At 40.5% G+C, this 24,878-nt stretch overlaps 2 protein-coding genes across 7 annotated transcripts in view; one reads left to right on the top strand and one right to left on the bottom strand.

The window, feature by feature from the left end:
• nadka (NAD kinase a) overlaps positions 1-11,015 on the top strand; it is a 16,816-nt gene extending 5,801 nt beyond the window's left edge. For 5 of the 6 annotated variants that reach the window (XM_085144563.1, XM_085144564.1, XM_085144566.1 and 2 more), the window contains exons 4-12: positions 6,826-6,955; positions 7,073-7,181; positions 7,287-7,372; positions 7,455-7,557; positions 7,700-7,842; positions 8,313-8,412; positions 8,768-8,925; positions 9,112-9,194; positions 9,586-11,015. In XM_085144563.1, coding sequence (XP_085000689.1) covers positions 6,826-6,955; positions 7,073-7,181; positions 7,287-7,372; positions 7,455-7,557; positions 7,700-7,842; positions 8,313-8,412; positions 8,768-8,925; positions 9,112-9,194; positions 9,586-9,733 — 1,060 coding nt within the window. In that variant the 3' untranslated portion in view covers positions 9,734-11,015. Of the gene's footprint in view, positions 1-657; positions 4,669-6,825; positions 6,956-7,072; positions 7,182-7,286; positions 7,373-7,454; positions 7,558-7,699; positions 7,843-8,312; positions 8,413-8,767; positions 8,926-9,111; positions 9,195-9,585 lie in introns of those variants that run through there. The other variant, XM_085144568.1, reaches the window with a different exon arrangement.
• Positions 10,688-24,878, bottom strand: LOC146495041 (uncharacterized). Its single transcript, XM_085144575.1, has 9 exons — positions 24,731-24,878; positions 21,492-21,585; positions 21,182-21,356; positions 20,101-20,246; positions 16,642-16,818; positions 16,329-16,445; positions 16,100-16,186; positions 13,998-14,145; positions 10,688-13,779 (listed from the first exon to the last, which is right to left on the bottom strand). Exons 1-9 carry the CDS (start codon positions 24,742-24,744, stop codon positions 13,760-13,762), a joined length of 978 nt encoding a protein of 325 aa, XP_085000701.1. The 5' UTR covers positions 24,745-24,878; the 3' UTR covers positions 10,688-13,759.

The following is a 24,878-nucleotide window of genomic DNA, read 5'->3' as shown; positions in this document are numbered from 1 at the left end:
CTTGATCAGCCGTCCACATTGTGCAGGACACGCCAGTATGAGGAAACAAGTGTAGAAAAAATGCAAACCATACTGTTAAGCATGTGTAGGCGTCATGACTGACATACTCCATTGTTTTTGAACTCCAGTGCAATTTTGCTGTAAAACTAGTTAACACAGCTTAAAAATCATTATCATACACTTCTTTAAAATAATCAGTTTATGAGAACAAGTCTTTCATGTAAATGTGCCAATTTCCTCTTTTGTAACTTCCAAGTGTAAACGCAGCATGTTGCACATCGTTTGGTACTTCACGTCTAGTCTTTATCAGCCGGTTTCCGTGCTTAAAGTGGAACCTTGAATCCAAAATGAGCTTTATCATTACACTAACATCAATCTTCATTGTTGTGTTGGCGTTTATTAATTTGTCATCAGTGATTTCATTCTAAACAGGGCTTGGTTATTAGTGTTTGGGTGCTTCGTGATAATCACACATCACGTTGGATCACATCAGCGCATCTGCTTTCCTTTTTTTGAATCTGTCTGACAAATCTGTCAGAGGCACGTTGGGTTTAGTGTGCTGTGAAATGCAGATTTAGAAAAGCAAAACGTGCAGACTAGCTGCAGGTTTGAGAGATTCTTTTTTTTTTTTTTTTTTTTTTTAATAAAATAAAATAATTTTATTTCATTTTATTTTAACCTCAGATCAGTCCATGCTTGATTTGAGGTTTAAGGTCATGTGCCTTGACTACTTAAGAGTGTTTGATTGTTTGGCCTCATAAATTTCTTGGTTGCCGTGTCTGGATGATAAGTGAGTGTCCTGCTGCGCATCTACCTTTAAACATAACATGTAGCATCGAAGAACGCTGTGTTGCGTTGTTAAATAGAAAGAAGGGAACGTGAAGGTTCGAATAATGACTTTTACAACTGTTTATTGATCCCTTAGATTGAGCATATCAACAATGATTTCTGTTCAGTTCTTCTCATGTGGCTGAAAACAGCCTCACTGTTCTTTGTCCTGTGTGTTGAGCACAATACCCAGAATAAGAGAAGAGTTATGGGTCACTTTTACATTGCTGAACTTTATAATTGCTTGGCTATGTGACTCTTTCACTATGTTTAAGCTGTTACCATTTGACCGTTGTGTCTTTCTGAGCCTCCATAAACGTTAAAAATGATTTTAATTGACTATTTAGTAACACAACTTGCAACAGCAGGCTTTTCTTTTTTTTCTTATGTTCCTGTGGTAATGGCTGGTTTCATGGACACAAGCATAAACCGTAATTTAAAAAAAAAGGCAGCCAGAGTGTAAGTGTCTTAAACCTGCATTCTACCTGAAGGTCAAAAAATGGTCATAGCTGTGGCTGCAAAAAGCTTTGTGGTCCTATAGACGTCTATGGGAAAACATAACGCTTTCCTAACGAGTTTATGGGCTCGGTCACTTGTATAACGTCCCACTCAATTTAAAAAAAAAAAAAAAAAAGAAGAACAAGAGGAAGTCTGTTTGTTGGAAATCTTTGTCATTATGTTTCAAAATAGTGTTATCTACACACTCACTGGCCAAAAGGTGATCAGTCACAAACCATTAGCGAATAAGCGTAGGAGCTTTGTGGTCATTCCTGCCCCTTTTTGTCACATCCTGTTGTTTGCAACCAAAGATGAAGGCGGCAGGACCGATCATGTCAAGGCTTCGGATTGGGTGATGTCGCTGTGGTTTCGTCCATCTTTTCTGCTGTCAGTGTCTTGGTCAGTTTTTTTGTTGATACATTTTTTTAAAAGCCAAAGTTTCCTCAAATCTTGGATGGTCACAAATTTGCAAAGGAGTCACCTTTTCAACTTTCATGTACAGGAATCCAGTAGTTTCTCTGCATAGAAGATTGCATGCAATCCAACATATTTTGATAATGTTGGTCAAGGCGTCAGCACTACTTGTTTCTTACAGTCTCTGGCATCTCTTGTACAATATTTGATTGTACCCTAGATCACTCATCGTGCTGCAGTTATGAAAGAGTCTTGACATTCAAACTGTTGATCTCTTGACTCGATCAGTCACATAAGTGTCTGCGTTTGTTCAGGCAGATTAGCTCCCTTAAAGCTGCTCGACAGGTTAAAAGTAGCAAAACCAGACTATCTTTATTCCAAAGGCTGCACTGTAGTTATTTTCAGGATAACCTGGTTTCACATATTCAGTGTTTACAAGTGTAATGTTTGCACCTACTGTGGACCCTCAGCTGCTGTGACCAGTGCAGCTGCCTACTTCCTACTGCCCTAAAGCATAGGTGCTTTAGGGCAGTAGGAAGAAGGAAATGTGATTAAAGGTAAAGTAGCACCAGTTTAGACCTTCCTAACTGGAAACTCGCGTCTTAGATCACTCTCTGTGGAAGGGTGTGGCTGTGAGAGTGCTCAAAGCAGATGGATGCAGCCTTGTTTCACTCATTTTCGGCTTGTTTCGGGGAACTGCAGACACATGTGGCCACATTGATACCCGACACCCTAAATCAGCCTGAAAACTTCACAGTGCATTGTTCTGAAGACCAGCCATGTTATTCCCTTTGTTCTGTGTTGTGTCTCATTGCTTTGTTGACTTCCACTTGAAAGACGAGAGCTGAGGCAACTGTAGTCAAATCCGAAGTACTGCTGAATGCACACAGAGTGCTTATGTCATGCCTACATGTGCTAAAACATAATCAGAACTTATGTTAATTTTTTCCCACTAAGTAGAGATTTAATTGAACCAAATTAAACCTGGCCTAGTACGTTAAATTCCTTGTGATCAAAACTACTTAATTATCCAGTGTTGAGACAACGCCGGTCTCTGCGATTCTTTTGGTCCTGGTAGAGATCACGCTGAGATGTTTCCATGTTTTACACAATCTTTTTATCACCCATTATTCTTACAGATGCATCTGGAGATCAGCACACTGCATTCCTATGCTAAAGGCTGATCTAAAGAACTCCACACAACAGTTACAGTTATAACCTCTGGTCTCCTCCCCCCTACAGTAAACACCCCCACAATGGAAATACACTAGTACAGTGGCCAAGGGTGCTGACACCCTGACCCCCATCTCCTTTTAAGGTAGTGTCTGTTTGCCCTTTGTCTGCTCCTCAGCCTCAGTAACTCTCGCTTTATGCCTTGGGGGTGGGGGTTGATTGTCCTTCTGCCCTGCACCTCAGTTCTTTGTTCCCATCCCAGGCCTATTTTCTATTTTGTATCCTTACACCCATTACCACAATATTATAATGTTGCAAGCAATCACAACTATATTCTCTTTAACGTTGATGTACATTAAGGAATCTATTCTCAACACCAGAGTGGCCGAATGGTAGTGACAATATGTTTAATATATTATTTTGAGGTAAAGCCCAATGAGATGCACCAAGCGTGATCAGTTCACACAAGCAGAGATAAGAAGTCCATGCTTCTCATACAGAGTGTGTATTACTAGCATACCAGTGAATGGTGTAGTGATTTACACATTTGTGATTGTGGGAGGAGACACAAATCCATTTAGGGTTGTCAGGAAGAGCATATGGTGCAAAAATGGGCCAAATCAAACGTGCAGAGAATAAGAAGAGTTCAAAATGGGTTTTTGTTTGTTTGCTTTATAGAAATTTACTGTAATGTTAGGTTTTAGTGGAAGATGGAGGATAATCACTTTCTAAAGGACTCCCAGAAATGCCCCCAAAATATTTTACAGCGGGTACTATTCATACACTTTGACTCAGCTCAGGCTTTTCTAATTATATAAATGCACACTGATGTGAAAATGTCAGCGGGGAGACTAAGGACAGCTAATGTCTGAAGGCAACTTCTTATTTGGTTTGTGACTTATTTGTGTTTCCTGTTACAGTCACACTGTAGGTTCCCATTATATCATGTGTGAAATGTGATTTTTATGCTATAATGTTTATCCTCTCAATAAAGCCCATATTGTTTAAGTCTCTCTCTGCTTACCGTAGAGCATGAGGAAGTTCAAATAGATCCTGGTGTAATGCCATAACCCAGAATTGCATAATTTCCTAACAAAAGCTCTGTTGATGTGTTTGATTGTTTCCTTTCTTAAGCTGATAGATCACATTAGTCATCTGTCATGCCCATTGGTCTAAGAGGCCTTTTATTGCATTGTACCAGGTCTATGAGCTCTGAGTTGTACCGGCGTGGTTTCAGTGTTTGAGATAATCACACCTGCCTGACAAGGAAGGTCCTTCCCAGAAATGGGCGGGTTCAGTACAGCAGAGTGGGCGGAGTCTACGATGAAGTCAACTTTAAGAAGAGTGAGAGGTCTGATTCAGCAGCAGAATGCAACAGGAAGGTTTAGTGTTAAGTCCTCGCTGGGCCAAATATAGCCACAGAGGATCCATCAGCAGGGGTGGCGTTGCTGCTTGTTGTTGTTAGTTGTTTTCAGCGCATGGAGACACTTCCAGCCTCTCAGACTGCCGGTGGCTGACTCGCGACTGGACTTCAGGAAGCAAACTGATTCAGCTGCTATGATGTGCAGCTTTCAAGGAAGTAGTTAGAAGCGGAATGAACTGTTTTGTCAGAACGGGCCACGACGACAGAGCCCCGTTCTCCAGCTGAGTCATCCTGAAGCAGCATCTCCGTTACATGTGTACAGTTATGAAGTTCAACCAGTGTGTACTGCAGGACGCTCCCGCGAGCCACAGCGAGAACAGGGTCTGGAAATGGTGAGAAGGCTTTCTAGCATCTTCTGTGTCTTTCTCAACAGGGAGAACATGTTCAATAGGTGAAATATTAACTGGCATGCCACCGCTGCCAGACAGATGTTCAGAGAGTTGCACTGCAGTGAGCTGCAGTGTATGTAATATTAAACTGCTTCTTAAGTTTAGACAGAGAATTCCACTTTTTTTTGCGGCTCGGTAACAAAAATAAACATTTAAAAGTTGTTGTTTACGTGTGCCGGGCTTACTGATTGAAAGGGGAAGGTCAGGCTGAGCGTGCTTTGAGGTGGTCAGAGGAGAAACTGTCCATGAATGGATCACAGCTTGTCGCTGCTTCAAATGCTAATGATGTTTTGCTTTTGTCTCATGTGATTGTGTTTGAAAGCAGGCCTGCACTGCTCAGTTTTAGATGTTGGGACACGTGTGTGTTCGGGTCAGTCAGAGCCAAATCATTCGAAATGTTTTACTACATGTAACTAGTCCTCTTGTTTTAAAGAATGTACCAGCCCTCACAGCCTTTGTAAGTAATCTGTGATTGTTCTAATTTTGAATTTGGGGGTATTTTGTCTTTACGTCATTTTAGGGGTTTTTTTTAAAGAAAGGGGAACTGAATGTGTCACTGCTTTTTCTTCTGTTATGGTGGGAGTTTCGTAGGTGTGTTTGCTGTGGGGTTTTTTTAAACACTGGTCACTGTTTTATCATATGGGGTTAGTAGGAGTGTGTTGCTTTAACAGTGTGGCAGCTGTTTTAGAAGCATGTAATATGTCCTCGGGTGAGGATTAAAGCTTTAAGGATGTTGAGTCAATCTATTGCGTTGATTCCTGTGACATTGATTCAGAAGAAGTGAAAAAGCAGGTCAGTGTGGTTGTTGCTGCAACTTCCAAATTTTTAGTATTAAAAAAAAAATAGCAGGCCATGTGCATTTGCTGTTGACAGGAAGCTGTAAACTATATGTAGAAATGTAAGGTCTCAACACACTCACGGAGGGAAGAACCGTTACAGGCTGATGGAACAGCTTCAGCACCACAGATATGATTTGGTGCTTTGTCTGATTCCTGTGGTCACCCACACATTCAGTGCTGATTTCACAGAAATACTCATGTAGGTTAATGGATTACTTACTAATTATTCATTTTTGTATGTGTTTGCATGTCCAACTGTATCCATGAATGCGCTGAAGTCTTGTCATGAGTAGTTTTGGAAGTTTTTGCACCAGGATAGCCGCATGATTTTATTTCATTCTTGAGGTCTATGCTCGTTCCACAGCTGAAATTGAAATGTTGGAGTTTCATTGATAACAGATAAGGGAGAAGTTGTTCTGTGAAAATCTATTCCTCTTGGTAATTTAGCCACCTGACTGTAACGAGGCTCAACACCCCACAAAAAGTCATGCTGATGCTAAGCTAATTAATGTTCATTTTGTTTCAAAGCTAATGCTCGGTCGGTGCATAATACTCCTATTGTATCATGCATTTTAAGCGGCTTTAGTGGTTTGATCCAAACGTTTATTAAAGGATTTACTGAAATGTGTTGATGCGGTTTGATTAAAATCAATAAGGAAGGATTTTAAAAAGCTCTTATATGAAAATGTAAAAAAAAAACAAAAAAAAAAACGAGAATGTTTGACTGTGCAGTTATGCTACTGGTGACGGAGCCTGAATAATTTCTGACTTCTCACTCCTGTAACTCTAATGCTTCTTGCATAGGAACTGCTTGTACAGAAACTAGAATCAGCTGATTGTAGAGTCATTAAGTTCCTAATATGTATGGCAGAGCTGTAACTAACTCAGGTCAGCAGACTTATCTCTTTTTAACCTGTGAGAGTTTCACATTTTCATCCGTCCTGTTAGTTTCTACTTTAACGTTTTAATCAGATGTTTGGTTGTTTTTTTTCTTGCATGTTTTGCAGTTTTGTAAGGATTTTAATAACCGAGATGATCATGGGGTTGAGTCAGAACCCTGCAGACAGATTCGCAAGTGTGTGGCAGCAGAGCTAGACAGTAAGCCGACGTGTCTAATTGGATAGGTTCTGAGCGGCCTTAGTGGCGATGAACAAGAGGAATTTTCAGTTAGCTGATACAAGATGTGTTGACTAAGATCTCGGGGCTCACGTCCCAGGCCCTTTACGTTTATGTCTTTGTTCTGACCTGTTTCTTTGTTCAGGCACATTCAGGATCCCGCCAGCCAGAGGCTGACGTGGAACAAACCACCAAAAAGTGTCCTTGTCATCAAGAAGATCCGAGATGCCAGTCTGCTACAGCCTTTCAAAGAGCTCTGCAGGTTCCTCACCGAGGTAACCACAAACCGAAGGGCGGGGGGCAGCGTTTGTTGGTGGGAAGCTGCTGAGTGTTAATGTTATACCACATGTCTAGTGCAAATAACAGGCTCTCGATTGTCGTGTGTCATTTAGGTGAAAAGCATGATTGTTTACGTGGAAAAGAAAGTCCTGGAGGACCCAGCCATTTCAGGCGATGAAAACTTTGCGGCCGTTACAAAGAAATTCTGCACTTTCAGAGAAGGTAGGGACACCAGTCATCTCTGGTCCAGTTACATGAAGTGTGTATGTAACTTTTCTTTTTTTAAAATAAGAGATTTAAATGAATTGTTGTCTTCATATCTCTTAGATCTCGACGACATCTCCAACCGTGTAGACTTTATCATCTGTCTCGGTGGAGATGGAACTTTGCTGTACGCATCTTCGCTCTTCCAGGTATTCAGCCGGCCGCCCGCGCCGCCACTCTGTGCGTTTTTGCCTTTGCTGCTGTAAACATAACTGTCTCCTCCCATCGTAGGAGAGCGTTCCACCAGTCATGTCCTTCCACCTGGGTTCCCTGGGCTTTCTGACCCCATTCAAATTTGAAAACTACCAGTCTCAGGTCAACCAAATTATTGAAGGTTAGGAAACATTCATTAGTCTTTCAGCCTCCATGTTCGTATGACCTACTTGTACAAATTTCCATTCTTTTTGCGTAACTGAAGGTTTTTTGTGTGTGTTATTTTCCGTAAAGGAAGCTTAAAGCATTTGTACTGATTGCAGGTAACGCTGCCATTGTCTTAAGAAGTCGCTTGAAAGTGCGAGTGCTCAAAGAGAACTGGGAAAAGAAGGCCAGGGTGGACGAAAAGGGGATCATTTTGACCAACGGGGACATTGAAAGTAGCCGCAAAGCCATGCAGTATCAGGTAATGTCCACCTCGCATTGGGACAAAGACATTCAAACTGTTCCTGCTGCAGAATGCAGATTCACAGACGATTGTCCCCCTGTAGGTTAGAGCTTCTGGTTCTCCGATAAAAGTTTTTGTCACATAAATGCAGGGTCCAGCTCCCCTCGCAGCCTCAGCCCGCGCTAAAAATAGGTCAAAACGGCTCGCTAATGCAGTTTGCTCGTCCTGACTCGACCGTCTTCAAAGAAGGCGCCTGCAGGCTGTTAACCTGCTGTTTAAAGAGCAGCAGGAGCAAACTGAGTCATTAGCGAAATGTAGCTCTGACCGCGCGTATGAGGTTAATGGCTTCTGACAAATATTTGTACTGGCACAAATCCAACAATGTGGTGCGAGTGGGTGACATCATATCAGCAGACATGGGGGTTGTGGCAAATTGAAAATCGTTTGATGTGTGAATTGTTCTTTTTCTCCCTCCCACAAATCTGCAGGTACTGAATGAGGTGGTGGTGGACCGAGGACCCTCCTCCTATCTCTCTAACGTAGACCTGTTCCTGGATGGACACCTCATTACTACAGTGCAGGGAGATGGTGAGTGGCATGAGAGTGCGGAGACTTCGAGGCCATCCAGAATCAGGGCGTGCTGACAGTGAAATCAGATCAGTGCTGCTTGCTGATAAGGCTAACAACAGTTTTGCTTCACTATGTGCTTATTAATGCACTGAGCCATCAAAAGAGTGTAAAGAAGGGCAAAGTTCAGCCTGCATCTCTGACTGACCGTCACCTCTTAGTAATTCTTGTGTAGAAGAAGAACTTTGTGCAGAAGCTTCTAGACATTTTTCTTCCTAAAATAAAAAAGTAGCCAAACCTTTGCAGGGACTCTTGGATGTCCTGTTAAGTACCTGAGCTTCAGTGAAAATGTGCTTTTGCATCTCTGTCCACTCAGGTGTGATAGTCTCCACACCTACAGGCAGCACAGCGTACGCAGTGGCAGCAGGAGCTTCCATGATCCATCCCAACGTCCCGGCCATCATGATCACCCCCATCTGCCCGCACTCTCTCTCCTTCAGACCAATCGTGGTGCCGGCCGGGGTGGAGCTCAAGGTACTGGCGAACTTGCCAAAAAAGCTCATTCATCACGTGCATTTGTTATTATTTATTTGTTTTAACAAGAAACAGGCAAGTCTTACAAGTAGATCTCGTTTGAATCTGAGCGGTAACGCCACGCACACAAAAGATGAAGCATGTTCTTTCTGTGACTTCTGCATTTTTTTCTGCGTTGTCTCTCAGATAATGCTCTCATGTGACGCCAGAAACACAGCATGGGTGTCGTTTGATGGACGAAAGAGACAAGAGATCTGCCACGGGGACAGGTTAGTCTGCATGCCGAGGCCATGATATAGACATAGACACACACTTGATAAGTTTAACGCCCCTGCAGCTGCCTCAACACTTAAAGGCTTTGTTGTGTAACCTTATCAACCTGCCTTAATGGGCTTGAGTCCCTGAGTGTCTCCTGAGTCCGATCCAGCTTCTTCCTTTATGTAACTCAGCAAAAACATAATCAGCTTTCTGGTTATTGGAAGAGAGCTGCCAGGATTCCTCAGCAAATGCCTGCTGTTTTCTTTTTATAAGGAAGTTTGAAGACAACACCTCTTTTGTTAAGACTGCAAACAATGAACTTTCTTTCCTTGTTCAGCCCTTAAAAAGTACAACTCCTTTCGTTTATTTATTTATTTTTTTCCATTTCAATTCTTGCTCCAGTATTACCATCACCACTTCCTGCTTCCCTGTTCCATCGATCTGCTTCCGGGACCCGGTTAATGACTGGTTCGAGAGCCTGGCCCAGTGCTTACACTGGAACGTGAGGAAGAAGCAGAACTACCTCAGCTCAGAGGATGAGGAATTCTGAGGAATTCTGAGGCCTTCTTCGGGGTCTCCTTAAAGTCTTGGTTTTAGCTTGACCGTTCTCTGTGCCATTTTTTTCTTTTTTTTCATCTTTTACAGATAGAAGGTCTCACCAAACTCCCTTCAAAAAAATTAAAAATCTGTTATAATAGTTTTCAGTAAAACGAGGTTGCTACAGCCCCTCATTTCATCCACATTCACAGCAACAGTTTTAGCTCCCCCACCCCCTCACGAAGACAGCTTTCTTTTGATTGGCTGCACTTTGTAAACAGAAGGTTAGGGATTGTCTGTTCTCACTGACATCATAAATACCCAAAACTAGAAGAAAAAAAATGACCGAGCAGTTTGAAGCTCTACCAGTGTACCACTGTGCATATATGATAGAAAATAAGGACAAGCATACAAGGTCCCTTTAATTAAAAAAACAAACAAAACTAATACTAAGTCCTGCTTTCTAAAATACTGCTTCATCATTCTTGTTTTTTGGTAAACATTTCATTCATGACAGTAAAAAGCTAAATTCCTGTAACTACTGCAATTGGCTGAAATGTGGACGCTGCAACATGCCCTTAAAATTCAAAATATGACTTTAATAAATAAAAAATAAATGAGCATTTTTAAAAGCATTAGTTAAAGAAAATTAAACCAAATAAATATTTCTTTTCTTTGTGAACTTTGAAGCATTAATACAATTTCCCAAATGTTCCCACTGGACGTTCGGTGTGTAAGACTTTTAAAACGATGGATTTTTGAATGGAGTTTGGTTCCACTATTACTCCAGGATCTGAATGCTGTGAAAACCTCTCCTTTCTTGAAGTTAAAACTTCAGCTTGTTAACAAAGTGTTTTGACTAAAAATGAAAAGGAAACGGAACACTTGAAGTGATCTTGTGCTGAAACTTAAAAAGGTCAGTTGTGGTTATCAGATGGTGGTTATCAGATGGTGGTTATCAGATGTGTCGTAGCACTTTTTAATCAGATGGCAGGGTAAAAGCTAGCCCTCTCAGTGGGGGTGACGGCAGAGTTGCACCTTCCAGGAAAGATCCAACTCTGGTAAAAAAAAAAAAAATGGATGTAATGCTATCAATGAAAGGCAAATGTTGTTTTTAGAGTTTTTTAGTTGCGTCTCATGGAGGAGCAGATTTAAAGTACATCTACCTAGCAACAGCAACACAACATTACAGACTGTGCCTTAAACACTGGTATCATTCATGTAAAGAAATGATATTTTTCAAGGTTTACACCACACTTAAAAAAAAAAAAAAAAAATTTAAAATCACACATTTGCACAGATTTGTGTTTTTGTGCATTCTCATTGTTACCACATTGTGACTGTTTGTCTGCGCTGTTCACAGCACTTGATTGTCACTCGTTTGTGTCATTTATTACATTGTGTAATATCTCTACTATCAACCACGGGGTGAACACTAGGAGGCGGTATCCATTCCAGGCTAAGAGATCACAGATTGGAGGTCTTCGTATTTCATACTTTGTATTTTTAAAGTCTGCTTTTTAAAATGTGCTTTAAGCCATAGTATATTGTATAGACCAATGTCTGTGGGCTGTGGGTGGTTTAATGGGCTGTGCGTGAGACTTTGGATCTGTTCTTATCAGTTTACCCCTGTGCTGCCTTTCGTGATTACTTTGAGGTGGCCTGCCTTACATGTCTGTTCGGGCTTAGTGCCCTGAAGTTAATATATATGTGTTGTGAATTGGCTCAACAAACTGTGTCAGGGTGAAAAGATGACTAGCTTTCATCTGTAACGCTAAACAAAAACCACCCGAGCACTAACAGCTAATTATTCCTTAAACCTTTGAGTATGTATATACATGTAATGTTTGAATAAGATGTATTTTGTAAAGTCCATGTGTTTATTAACGGTTTCTAATGTATTACTAATGGATAATAAATCTATTTAGTACTTTCTTTTTTCTTTTTTTACATTCTTTGGTTGTAAATTCTGTTTCACTGATGAAGACCAATCTGCTTTTAGTAGTTCTGCTCATCCAACTGAATTTCTAGCACGGTGTCATTGGACAGAAGTACAAACTGAGTTAAACATCTCTTGAAATGCATTCCAGGACAAAGTGAAAAATCTCATTTCTGACGTGGACGGTGGCAGAATTATTTCAAATGTCGGTCTGAACTGTTTAATCTCAGTTTAAAAACACACACGCGAAGTTCAGTAAGATAACCAGGCTTTGACGACTCTTCTGTGAAGCATTGTCAACTCTCAAAGTGCTTTTCATTTTTGTAAATGGGGAATTTTGTATGAGTACACTTGTTAATGTTTCTAATATGGAGTCTGATATTTTTCCCAAAACATTTAATAAACAGGTTTAACCAACAACCGTCTGATCATGTGCTTTGACAAATGAAACCAGTTATATGATAAAATCACAGGCATTTGCACAGAGTTACTTTAAGTACAGTCCTGAGTCGCATCCTCCTCTTCGGGAATAGTTCTCCAGGCTTCTTGAAGATGAGGATGCGATTCAGGTGGTGTACAGCGGACCAAAATCTGAAAATCTTTTTTATTTCAGAAATATTTTTAATGCTTGTCTTGTGTTTTGTGATGTTTCCAGCAACAAAGAGCCTAAAGAAATCATTTAAAATAGCTTCTTTGCCCAGTTGCCTGTTATGTGCAGACACAACACCGGTTCATCCTTTGATAAGGTGTTTTTTATGCTTGAATGATTCATGATGATTCAGTTTTAAGTGGCTTAACATACACAAAAACATTCCTCTGAAAATCCTCGCGTAAAAGGTGACTGAAAAGACCACTTTAAAAAGTTACGTTGACATCAGCCTGTTATTGTGACGTCAAATGTTGTTGTACTTCTCTCCATGCCCTTTCATATGATACATGGTTTCTTGGGCAGTGACAATTATGGTCAAGGTCAAATACAAGGCCTGGCATATTGTTGTGAAGTTTGAAAACAATCCACTAAGAATTGTGGGTAATATAAAGTTATTAGTGATTTTCACTTTTGGTCCGACCTTGAACTTGACCCTAAATTAAATCAGCTCGAGCTGTTATTGGTATGTACCATCACACAAAATTTGAAAATGATATATTGAAAACTGGGCGATACACTGCTAACGAACAGACGGACAAACAGAAGGATTACACACTCCCTCCCTTTGGAGAAGTACAACAACGTCTGGCTCACTGAAAGCAAAATATGAGGAGTGGCTCGAGACTTGCACAGAGCTGCATATCCCAAAAAGAACAGTAAATCAAAAAGTCAAAGTTTTTGTTAAAATACTTTATTAAGAACTTTGAATGAAAAAAACAGGAGTGCATTAAAGTGCAGCAGACAGTTTAAAAAATATGTCAATAAAAACACGGCTAGTCGTGGTGGTCGACTGCACAAGTTAATTTACACATTTCTAATTTTAAAAAGCAAACTTAAATCAGTCAATATAACTGAATACAATTTACAGGAAGAAATCACATTTTTAAAAAAGTGGAGGATGTTGGCAACGCTACAAAACTCGATTTAGGTGTTAAAATGCATATTGGTGTAAAAACGATTATATGAAGCTAGTTTACAGGATACCAGAACAATCTACCTGCGTGGCGACATTCAAAGGAAATATTTTAGTCGTGCCACAGAGAGCGACAGAGCGTACGCTCAGCAGGGGTAAAAACGATGGAGCTCATAGACTCAGTGAGCCATGCTTAGCTAATACACATAATGCACTAATGTAAAAGTGTTGGCACAACCTGGATAGTGAGGACTTTTAAATACAGAGAGCCGCATCTAGCATGCACGTATTCAGGTACAGACTGATCATATCAGATGCAAACAAAGCCTGAGAATTCATTTAAATGCTGTAAACAGGGACATCGTTGAAGCCAGAAACACATTAACATTCTTACAGTATACAGGACATGGAAAAATAAAACAATGCTGAGTGATGATTTTGGCACACTTGATGCTGAATACAAATGTGAGCTTCGCGGTCAGCAGCACGGTGCTTTAAGCCCACAGCGTGCAGCTGTTTCCTTGGTCCTGATGTTTTATCACCTGTTATGTGCAAACACTGTGAAGAGCAATAAAAAAAAAAAGGTTTCAGTATTCTGATGCTCAAGTTTGGCAGATTCAGGAAAACTCTGGCTTTCTTACAATCAACATCTCGAACAAACAAATTCAGGATATTTAGGAACAAACAGAAACTGCTAACTCAGTGTTCTGCAGATGCAGTGTGTGTTTAGTGTTGTGCTCAAAGTAACTCTTAAGGTACTGAAGCAGTAAACTCACTTCTCTCCCTCAGGCCTTGTCCAAAGCTGTGTACCAGTCTGATGAGGCCCCAGAATAAAACCACTTTGATCACCAGTGAAATCAAAGCCCCGGTTATAGCAGCTGCCTCCACTGTGTATGTAGTGTCCTGGAACCATTTCTCTGCCACCTGCGATTAAAGCAAAATCATTGTTTCCCCGCAGGCGCCTGTATCTGAGCCAGCCAAAGAAGGGAACGCCAACATGCGGCGTCATCCTCACATCACAGAGGCGCTGTCCTCTGTGATGTGAGCAGCAATCGTGTCAGAAAGTGATTTTTGGGGGGGTTTAATGGAAATACTGAAAAACACTGGAAAGTAACTATTCAAGTGCTACGCTAACTGCATTTATTACTGCACCTATGTCACTCCCTGATGAGCAAATGCCCGACTTCACAGCACAAATAAACGGATTTGAAGTCTTGGGATAAAAAAGGTTTATACGGTCTATAGCTGTTTCCACTGTGTTGCTGTGCAGGACTCACTGTGAAAGGAAATCTCTGCTTTGAGTGACTTTTCACATTTCTATAAGATGTATAAGATGTCACCTGTTATGCTAGCCATGTTAGCATCCCATTGAATAATACAGTGCACTCCGCTACCCAAGCTTTACATCTACTCTCATCCAATGATTGTCATGTCCTCATTTGAACCTTGAGGCTTCAAAAAGGTAGCCAACAAACTAACGGGTGACATCAGTGGCTCTGCCATCTGATATATACAGTCTATGAAACTACGAGGACTTTTACACCCCAGCGCCAACAAATTTTGGATAGTGTGTAAAATGTAAATTTAAAAAAATCCAGTGATTTGCAAATCTCGTAATCCCATAATAGAAAAATCATATTTGATGTTTGAACTGAGAAAATGTCCCACTTCTCATTTGGAATTTGACAGCAGCGACACGTCTTAAAATCGCTGGGACAGAGCCGTGTTTTACACTGCAGCATCCCCTCTTCTTTTAACAACACCTGATATTTTGTCCGGGAACAGAGGAGATCAGCTGCTGGAGTTTTGTCCCATTTCTGTCTGATATAGGATCCTAGCTGCTCCACAGTTGTGGGTCTTCTTTGTTGTATTTTTTATTTCATCGCGTACCAAACTGGGGAACAACCTGGACTGCAGGGAAGTCACTACCGCACCCAGACTCTTCTACTATGCTGAAATATCCAAGGCTGAAAAATCTCTTGCCTTGATGGGAGCATAAGTGCATTTTAAATGAGCTTTGGCGAAGAGAAGATAGTGGCCCTTCTGGATCAAGTTCATATTCTGTGTTCACAGATTTCTGTAATTGCTCCTGAGCCCCTGCAGTGATTTCCATGCTAGCATCGCAGCTGTTTCTAATGCAGTGCTGCCTGACGGACGAAGATTTAGTCTTTGTCCCTTGCGCACAGAGATTTCTCCAAATTCTTTGAATATTTTGATGATTATATGTTCTGTAGATGTGAGATGTTCCAAGTCTTTACAATTTTACATAGCAGAAAATTATTCTGAAATTGTTTAATAACTTGTAGATACAATTTTTTTGCACATCTTTACTCCTGAGAAACGCTGCCTCTCTAAGAATATCTTTTTATACCCAATCAAGTTACTGACGTGTTGAAAATTAACTTAATTAGTTTCAAAATGTTCCTCCAGCTGCTTCTTTTTACAGACTTTTGCTGTCCAGGTCCAAACTTTCCTGTTTTATTGTAAATAAAGTTCATGAGATTTGCAAGGCATTGGATTTGGTTTTATTTACATTTTCCACATTGTCCCAAAAAACTCAGCACTGAGTCACACTGGCACAATTTTCTATTATAAATTCTCACAGATATGATAAAATGTGTATTGATCCTCAATAGAAAGATAGCCCCCAACAAAGGCACAAGCGGTCATATTTGAAGTGCGAGTTGTGTGACGTACTTTGGGACAATCATTCCTAAGCCATTTATGCAGGATTATTATTAGGAAGACTCACTTCATAAAGCACACTCACACAAATGGAACAACAAAATGTGTAGTTAGATAAAATATCTGAAGGGAACAGCTGGCCATTAACTTTTTTTAATTATTTGAACATATCTGGAGGGAAATCTCAGCCTACCGTGTACATCAGATACACAAAGAATGCCACCTGAGGAACGTTCTGCACCATAAAGATCCAAACCAAAACTTTCTTTTCCTTTAAAACCTAAAAAACAAAAACAAGTGGTTACAATTGGCTGCTCTTGAGCTTGTGACTGTTTAAAGTGCATCTATGTTTCTTTTCTTTTTTGGTTTATTGTCACTTGTGACTCTCTGCTGTGACCAGAGGATGTATAAAAAGGTCTCACCGCAACAGCGCCCACAACTGTAGTCAGGATGGCCCAGAACACTCCGACACCCACGATTATGTTGTTGGCACCAGTCGCGGCCAGGCTCGTTGTTAAGATCAGGACACACAGGCACAACTGAAAAGGTCACACCAACAGCACAACGTCACGAAGCCGCTCATCAGCTCTGTTAAAAACAAACTCGCCTCACTGTAGGACGCTGAACACCAAGGAAAAAAAGCATATGACGAGGAGCACGTGCAGGGCGACAAGCTGCACGTGTGAAATGCCAAAAATTTCTACTGTAAAAAACAAAAGGAGAACGTGCGTGTACCTGAGCCTGCAGGTCAAAGGTCACCATGGAGAAACACAGGTTTAGCAGGAAATACTGCTCTTGAAGGCACTCCAAGGCTCCGCCCACGCGGAACGCCATCATGTTCGGTCTCCGGATGAGCAGCGTGGTGCAAAAGATGTGCACGACGCCCAGGGTGACGATGCACACGAAACGCACCTGCCACACAAACAGATCGCCGCTGTTCACTCAGTTTGTGCTTCAGGTTTGTGCACGATGAAAAATCAAAGGCTCTGCAGTTATTACATCAATTATTCTCTATCATTCATATCAGTCACCCGCCAGTAAAAAAGATGGCTCAGTTTGCAGAAATGTGGCATTATTCAGTAACTCAACACTCAGCTGCATGTACAGTAGACTGTCCGTAATATGAACTGCTCTTTTTGGGGCTTTGCATGCTTTTAAACAGAACACTGCAAACACCAACATAGCAATAACCATCAACATGTAGTCTCAACATTCACTCATTGGATCACTCATTCACACATACAGTCACAGCGACATCAAGTGGTGGAACTGAGAATCATCTAAACGGGAAGTAGTCGTTCACGATGCCTGCTGACACGTTTCCTTTGGGTTTTCCTTTTTTGTTTATTTTGTTTCCTTTCGTGTCTTAACAGCAGCAGCAGGAAGCAACGATGACACTATTCAGAACTGACGCATACACAGTCGGGTCCAGAAGGATTTTGGATGACGGCACAAATTCCTTTTTCTTTTGTACACCATGGCAGTGGATTTTAAATCATCCTATCAAGCATGTTTGAAGTGCAGACTTTCAGCTTTAATTGAAGGAGTCAAAACTACGTGGAAAATTAAACTGAGCAGATAAAAGCTCTGGAGTTCATTCCAAGTGTTTAACTTGTGTTTGGTGAATTTCCCTGTGGAAATCTCTCAATATGGGGCCTGAAAGCATGTTGATACGACCAAAATCTCATATCCCGATAAAAGACGTTTCTCATCCCGAGAACAATATATATCACAAAATAGGGCCTTTTCTGTAAATTCTGTAAATCTCTGGCAACCCCACTTGTGTCAAGTGTTTTCAGCTGAGCGTCGTATACCTGAAGTCGAGTGTTGACCGATGCATGAAACTGCTGCGGGGAAAAGCCTGTTGTAACGTTTGAGTCTAAGGTTTATTTAGAGCAGCTGACGGCTATTTTTTGCTTCTCATCCATAAGCTCTCTTCATACTCTTTCTCGTGATTCTTGCGTAGCTAGTAGACGAGGTTTGTCGTGGGTGAGTCTGTGCTGGGTACTGGTTTGCGGCATAATTTGCATAGTACAGTTTTCTGGTCTGTGTCATACTTTCATAACCAAACCATGTCCGTGCTACAGGGGTAGCCCCTCATTTAGGAATAAGGTCCTCGATTTGTTTTGTACAGTCCTTTTGTTTGGAGCTAACGTATTCTGCCTCATTTTTACTGGCTATACTAGGGCTGTGCGATATGACCAAAATCTCATATCCCGATATAAGAATTCTATCGTCCCGATAACGATATAAATCACAAAAATGTAACATTTTCTGTAAATTCTGTGAATCTCGGGCAGCTCGACTTGCGTGAAGTGTTTCCAGCTGCGCGTCATGTAGCTGGAGTCCAGTGTGAAACTATACATTTTTAGACATAAGTTGTAACAGCCGCCGTTTTCTTTGTGACTATGTATTACAAAAGCCTGTTCTAACGTTTGAGTCTAAGATTTATTTTTTAGCACCTGGCGGCTCTTTTTTACTTCTCATCCGTAAATAATCTGCTCTTTCACGTGATTCAGTTTATTTTGAAAAGTCTCAACAGGATCTTGAGCTTTATTGTGAAAGGTTTATATGGAACATAAACAAGCGGACACGCGATGGTGTTACCGTCGTTGTTGCTAACCACAACACATAAAAACAGGCGCTTGTCCATCAGTAGTGTGGTTATATTAAATATAAGAGAAAGAGAGGACTTTAAGAAAATAATATAGCCACTACAGTGACCATCAAAACGGTAAAAAAAATATTGCTGTAAACAGTTTATTTTGTGACACCACGAAACAAACGATAGTGATAGACGTTTTTATATAGTCATCCTATATATATCGTTATATCAAACAGCCCTAGGCTATACTGGTATTGTCTGTGCCCTGATGAAAAAATATTGCCGTAAACAGTGTATTTTGCAACACCACAAAACAAACAATAACGTATAATTTGAAGCGACAGATGTTTCCATATCGTTATCCTATATATCTCATCATATTGCACAGGCCTAGTTGATAGGAGCAGAAGGAGGCCATCATTAGGCTGAAAAATCAAAGGAAGCTTTCAGAAAGACAGCAAAAACGTTTGGTGTGTCCTAATCAACAATCGGGCTAACTCTGAGCAACCACTGAAGACAACTAGAGTGGATGATCGCAAAATTTTCCTTAGAGTTTAAAAATAATGTCATAACCTCAAGCAAGCCAAGAACACGCTCAAGAAGATATCACTGTGAAAGGTACAAACCACTGGTTACACTCAAGAACAAGAAAGTGAGATTAGACGTTGCCAGAAAACATCTGAAAGACACTTTGGACAGATGAAAATATGATGGGAAGAGAAAAGTGTGGAGAAGGAGAGAAACCACTTATGATCTGAAGTGTACCACATTATCCATCAAACATAGCATGGGCATGTATTTCTGTTTATTGATGACTGCTGACAGAAGGAGTACGATTAATGGAGAAGTGTACAGGGCTGTGCTCTCTGCTCAGATTCAACCAAATGCTGCAAAACTGCAAAATCAACCCAAGAGTTTCTCAAGGAAAAGAAACGAGACATTATTGAATGAACAAGTCAGTCACCTGATCTCAACCCAGCGTGCTCGGCTGGAACAGCTCTCTCCGAGCACGTTTTCGGTTACTGAAAACAAAACTGAAGGCAAAGAGACTCACAGCAACTAGCAATGGGAGGGAGCTGCAGTGAAGACTGGGAAGAACATCTGCATTTGGTGATGCTCATGGGTTCTAGACTTCAGGAAGTCAAAAGACATAAAACATATATATCTCAAATTATGTTTGTTTGTCCAATCACTGCTGGGCCTCTTAAAATAGAAAACTGTATAAAACTGGCTGTAATTTCTTACAGTTAATTAAATATTTTATGAAAAGAAAGCTGAATGAAGTCTGCACTTCAATCACAGGCATGTTGACTGTTTGATTTAAAATCCACTGTGGCGGTGTACAGAGCGAAAACTACAACAACTGTCTCATTTTTGCAGCCATCGGTCAGTCACGCAGGACTTATAGAATATCTTGAAGTTTAATATACTTCTGTCGTGCTAAAGATGTTTTACCGTTTTTACATTTTCTCATATTGCTCATTTTAACATTAGTATCTTTTCTGGTTTTGTTCTGCAAATCCAAATCAGTCAAAGTTCTATTTGCTTTTTGCACGAGAAATATTCACGATTCCCTCCAAACTCCTCACCAGCAGCTCCTGTTGGCCTTTCGTACCCAGCACAGAGAAGTTGACCACCGACCGGATCATCACTACCAGCACGCTGAGCACGAACGCCACCAGCTCCTGTCGGTTCTCCTGCAGCACGCCGCGGATGATGTAGTAGATGCAGAACACTGCAGGGGGCAGACAACAGGCAGAGCTCACATGCAAGACAAGCACTTTGAATAAAGATGAAGTATTTGTACTGTGTGTGCACACCGTTTCTCAATCATATAGCTTAAGGATATAAGTACACAATACAAAGCTTTTAATGAAGCTCTCTGTGTAAAAAATGTTAATGATCATGAACAAAATCAGTTACTTTGCTACTCTGTTCATCAAACATCTCCTCAGAGGTAACATTTACTCTACACTAAGCTCCACAATTTATTTGCTAATCATTGCATTTTGCTTTTATTTCGGTTTTACACAGCATCCCAGTGTTTGTTGGAAATGATGCTTTGAAAGCGGCTTTAACCTCCTAAGACCCAAACTCTTCCATGGCATGCATTTTTAATTTCTCTTTGATATTTGGGCTGATTGGGACCTGATGAAAGTAAAAACAAAGAATTACCTGATGTTTTTTAACCTGAATTTTGTTTCTAAGAAAAATGAGAGCCACATATGAGGATATTCGTTTAAAATTTCAATAGAACAGTAGCAGTATAATGTCCTCGTAAGTGGATATCAGGCCCTTGTAGAGCAAGATTTAGTATTTTGGTCTAAATAACCCAAAATATGATGTCCACATATGTGGACGAAAGGTCATAGGAGATTAAGCAAAAGTCACCATTTCCTCAAATCTCTACAGGGCAGGTAGAGAGTGCAGCTCAAGTCATTTTTATGGGAAATGCTTCAGCGAGCTGTAAACCTGAGCTATGAGGAAATAAAGCTAGCTCAGTTGACATAAATCATCACTGAACACATAAGCCACTGGAACTGGCTCCTTCCACTGAAGTTTTCATCATATGATTGCAACAGAAGAACTTCTGCTTTTTAAAAGGAGGCGGTGGGGGTGGTGATGAATGCTGCAAATGTCTTTTTTTGTTCTTGCCCTCAACAAACTCACCTATTCCAACTAGCTGGATCAGCGACACAGTGAAGTTGTCCTCATCGGACACGTCCGTGTCCGTGTGCTGCTTGTAGAGGCTGGACACGGTGAGGCCGAGCAGCGCCAGCAGAGACAGTATGGCGAAGCAGAAATAGACCTGCAGCAGGCGCGGCAGCTCCGACCAGCGCTTTATCTGCAACAGCATGGAAAGGACAAAGAATGTGAAACAACCTGTGATAGCCACAACAACAAAAAAAATCACAATCAAAGCACGACAGGAACGAAAACACGTGCTTCACTTCCCAGCACGGCAGCGCCAGTATCTCACCGGGCCACATGGTGTCAGGATCAGTTCCTGGTGTCTCGGCCTCAGGTTCGGAGACGGAAGGTCCGAGCCATGTGGCTGGTTGCCCAACAGAGGACTGAGAAAGTAAACAAATTTTACATAACTGCAGAAGATCATATTCATTCAGGTCACTAAACCTAAACTTAAAAAAGCACTGCTCACTGATAAAAAAAGAAACTCTAAATAAGCCGGGATCCTTCTTGCTGTTACATGCTGCACATTCAAATACAGAAAACATCCCACAGAGGAGGACAAAGATAACAGATATTTATGACAGCAAACATTTGAATGTGTCACTGGTTTCGATAACAACATTAATGCTTGCTCGGTGTCACAGTGAAAGCTGTGTCTACTTGTGCATTTCCTCCTATGAAATATCAAAGGTTTTCTTATCAGAGGACCGGATCATAAAATAAATATGTTTGCGGCACCTTACTTGAGCAAATGCTGAGGTCTATAAAAATGGACCCCAGGAGACGACAAACACACCCCACGTTACATGCGGTGTCCTCCTAAGGTGTGCTCACTGGTAAATTATGATGTGCAGAGAATCCAAAATATCAGAAAATCAGCTGTTCTTACACTGATACACAAAATTGATGAACATCGAGTTCTTGACAATTGTAGGCGTTCTGCCTGTTCTCTCTAATGTGGCTGAAAAACTAGTAGCTGATCAATTTGTCACTTCTTTAAACAGCACTTCTTCAGCTTTGCACCCAGTGCAGTTTGGTTTTTGAAAACAAGACGATAACTAAATAGAAACGAATGCACGAGGACAAAAGCTATGATGAAATGTATTGACACTTTCATCAATGAATAAAAATGAGATGAAAATATTCTGGAGAGATGAGATCCAGTCAGAACGAATTAAGTTGTTAGAAAAGTGGGATGAGTATGAAAGTTCTCCAATCAGAAGTAATCTCTGTGCGTAATAAGGTCAAACACACACATTCGATCTGCCCCCGGAAAACAGCACTGTTAGCTCCCATGCTCACTGTTTCACATGAAAACACAACAAAATGTCACTGTTTGCGAGGAATAGAAGAGTAGACATATTGACACATTTAGCATTTGATCTCAAGAAAAATATTACACATTGTAAACTGTGTGGAGCAACAGTCGCTGAAAAACTTCTCATATGAGAAGACTAGACTACATAATCAACAATCAAACTCTTTGTTTACCTGTAGGTGTTCCTCAAGGCTCATTTCTAGATCCTCTTTTTTTCTTTTTGGTATATTAGTGATTTTCAATCTGCTTGTTGCAAACTAGTAGCACGTGAAAATGTGTATTAGATATGCTGATCTACCGTGTCTATTTCAAGCTTTGCCTCTCCAAACGAGAAATGGACACAGATGCAGAAGCCGCAGTAAGTTGCACTGAGTTGCCGTACCAGCACAGGGAGACATTTTATTGCAAGCCAACATGAAAATAATGATGGGAAAGCGCTAAAGCAGACATCACTAACACATTTACATGTACATATTATCTGCCTATCTTAATAGTTTCTTAATAGCCCAGTATTAATAGTTACTTGATAGTCTAGCCTAATAGTTTCTGGCAATTAAGGACCCTGGTATGAAGTACACTTACACTTCCTTCCTTAGTAACAACTTCTTGCCTTTAAATGTATTATCTCCCACTGTGGGTACTGCAACTTGTGCATGCATGTGCTTTTCACATTTGTGAGAAGAAAATTTGAAATGGACACAGTGGACCGGCGTGTCTATAACATGCTTTGTCGTGATATTGATTGGCTTGTTCTGGAGCTAATGCTCTTTGCTGATGATGTTGTTATATATGCATACAGTAATAATGAAACTGAAATGTTCTACCAAACTTCCGTGATTTCTTAATTGATATTAATTATTGTATTACGACACGGTCACAGTCTGGCTTTAATACTTTAAAACTATTACAGTCTTTATATAACAGAAGATTGGAAATATTTAATAGAATAGCATTATTGTTATCACTACTGTTTAATTTTACAGAAGCACAGTTTACTTGGCTTTGAAAATCTTGTTTAACACATGAATATTTGTCTTATTTATAAATTTTCACATAATTTGGATCCTCCACCTTTTAGTCATTACCATACTATTAGGGTAAATAGAAACCAAACTACACAGAATACATACAATATTTTTAAATATCAGTTAAAAAGATGGCCAATCGATAACCGGAATTGCCAGCACTGAGGTGGTTTTATCTTGTTTCTCTTTAATACATCTGTCTAACTTTTCTCCTTTTACATTTCAGTTTACATTCATGCATCCCCAGCAGGGCCTTGAGGTCATGTCATCAGGGCCAACTGGTTGTGCATCATACCAGGCTGAAAACTATACGAGGCAGAGCTTTTGCAGCAGTGGCTCCCAGACTCTGGAAGTCTCTCCCTCTGAGCTTCAGATCTGTAAACTCAAGGGTCGCTTTCAAAATGCAGTGAATTTTTTTTTTAGATTTGTATTTGGTTTTATCTTGAAAGGTGCTGAAGAAATATTTTATATTTAAGTACATGTATTTACATTGTCCCAATTAAAAATATACAGATAAAAATGCAGAAGTCCTTATTGTTACTGCTTATATAGATGCTTAAACAGTTAATACAAAGACAGATATTTCCCAGCCAGGTGAAATTACTCCGTTAGGTTGGGAAACTGCCAAATCTAGAAACACCATCCTGTAGACAGTTGATCATAACCTCGTGACTTACCAATAATTTCTACAGTTGAGGATTGCAAAACTAGTAATTTACCTTCACACTGAACATGAATCGTGCCCCTTAGTTGGGGCAACTAAAAAGACTGAGTGCAAAATACGTTTTAAGCATTAATGTGTCTTTCCTGTTTTGTTCCTCTGGTCGTTTATCTTTGTTTTATTTGGCTTGCATAAATATGACTTTATTCATATTTCTACAGAGGTTACAGTCGTCCGTAACCTCAGGTTCAGTCCTCCACATACAGAAGACTTGTTGAACCATAAATCCTCTACATTAGCTCAGGCTCCGTATAAAGCTTGTCAGATGAAGGCTCGCAGTTATAAATAACAATAAATAACCCGTTTATTGATGTTAACGGGTGTGTCCGGTTATAGCGAGATAATAAGGTGTACATCTACCAGCTGTCTGATTACATTTTATCACGACGCAAAAGCTCGGTGACTAACAGAGAGAGAAAGAAAAAGTAACTTTTACAGTTAAATGTACGAATTAAGCTGCTCACCTTATCTCGTCCATTTCCTGGCGGACTACAGCGCAGCAGCTTACATTCCCGAAACCTTTTCAGTTCGTCTCCACCTCCAGCCCACACAACTTCAGTTTCACATTTTGCAATGTAAACAACGGGAACAGTAGCCTGGGCAAATTCTTCT

Source organism: Neolamprologus multifasciatus, chromosome 20 (assembly GCF_963576455.1).
Source record: "Neolamprologus multifasciatus chromosome 20, fNeoMul1.2, whole genome shotgun sequence".
NCBI lineage: Eukaryota > Metazoa > Chordata > Actinopteri > Cichliformes > Cichlidae > Neolamprologus > Neolamprologus multifasciatus.
The sequence above is the reverse complement of the archived record's forward strand: the minus strand, read 5'-3'. Positions and strand labels throughout refer to the sequence as shown.

Bases quoted from the DNA above. Each gene is read 5' to 3' on its own strand.
- LOC146495041 (XM_085144575.1), bottom strand. The intron at 16,819-20,100 runs GTGAGGAGTTTG...TTTGTGTGGCAG, and splicing joins AAGGCCAACAGGAGCTGCTG to GTGCGTTTCGTGTGCATCGT. The intron at 16,187-16,328 runs GTGAGACCTTTT...TTTGTTTTTTAG, and splicing joins CAGTTGTGGGCGCTGTTGCG to GTTTTAAAGGAAAAGAAAGT.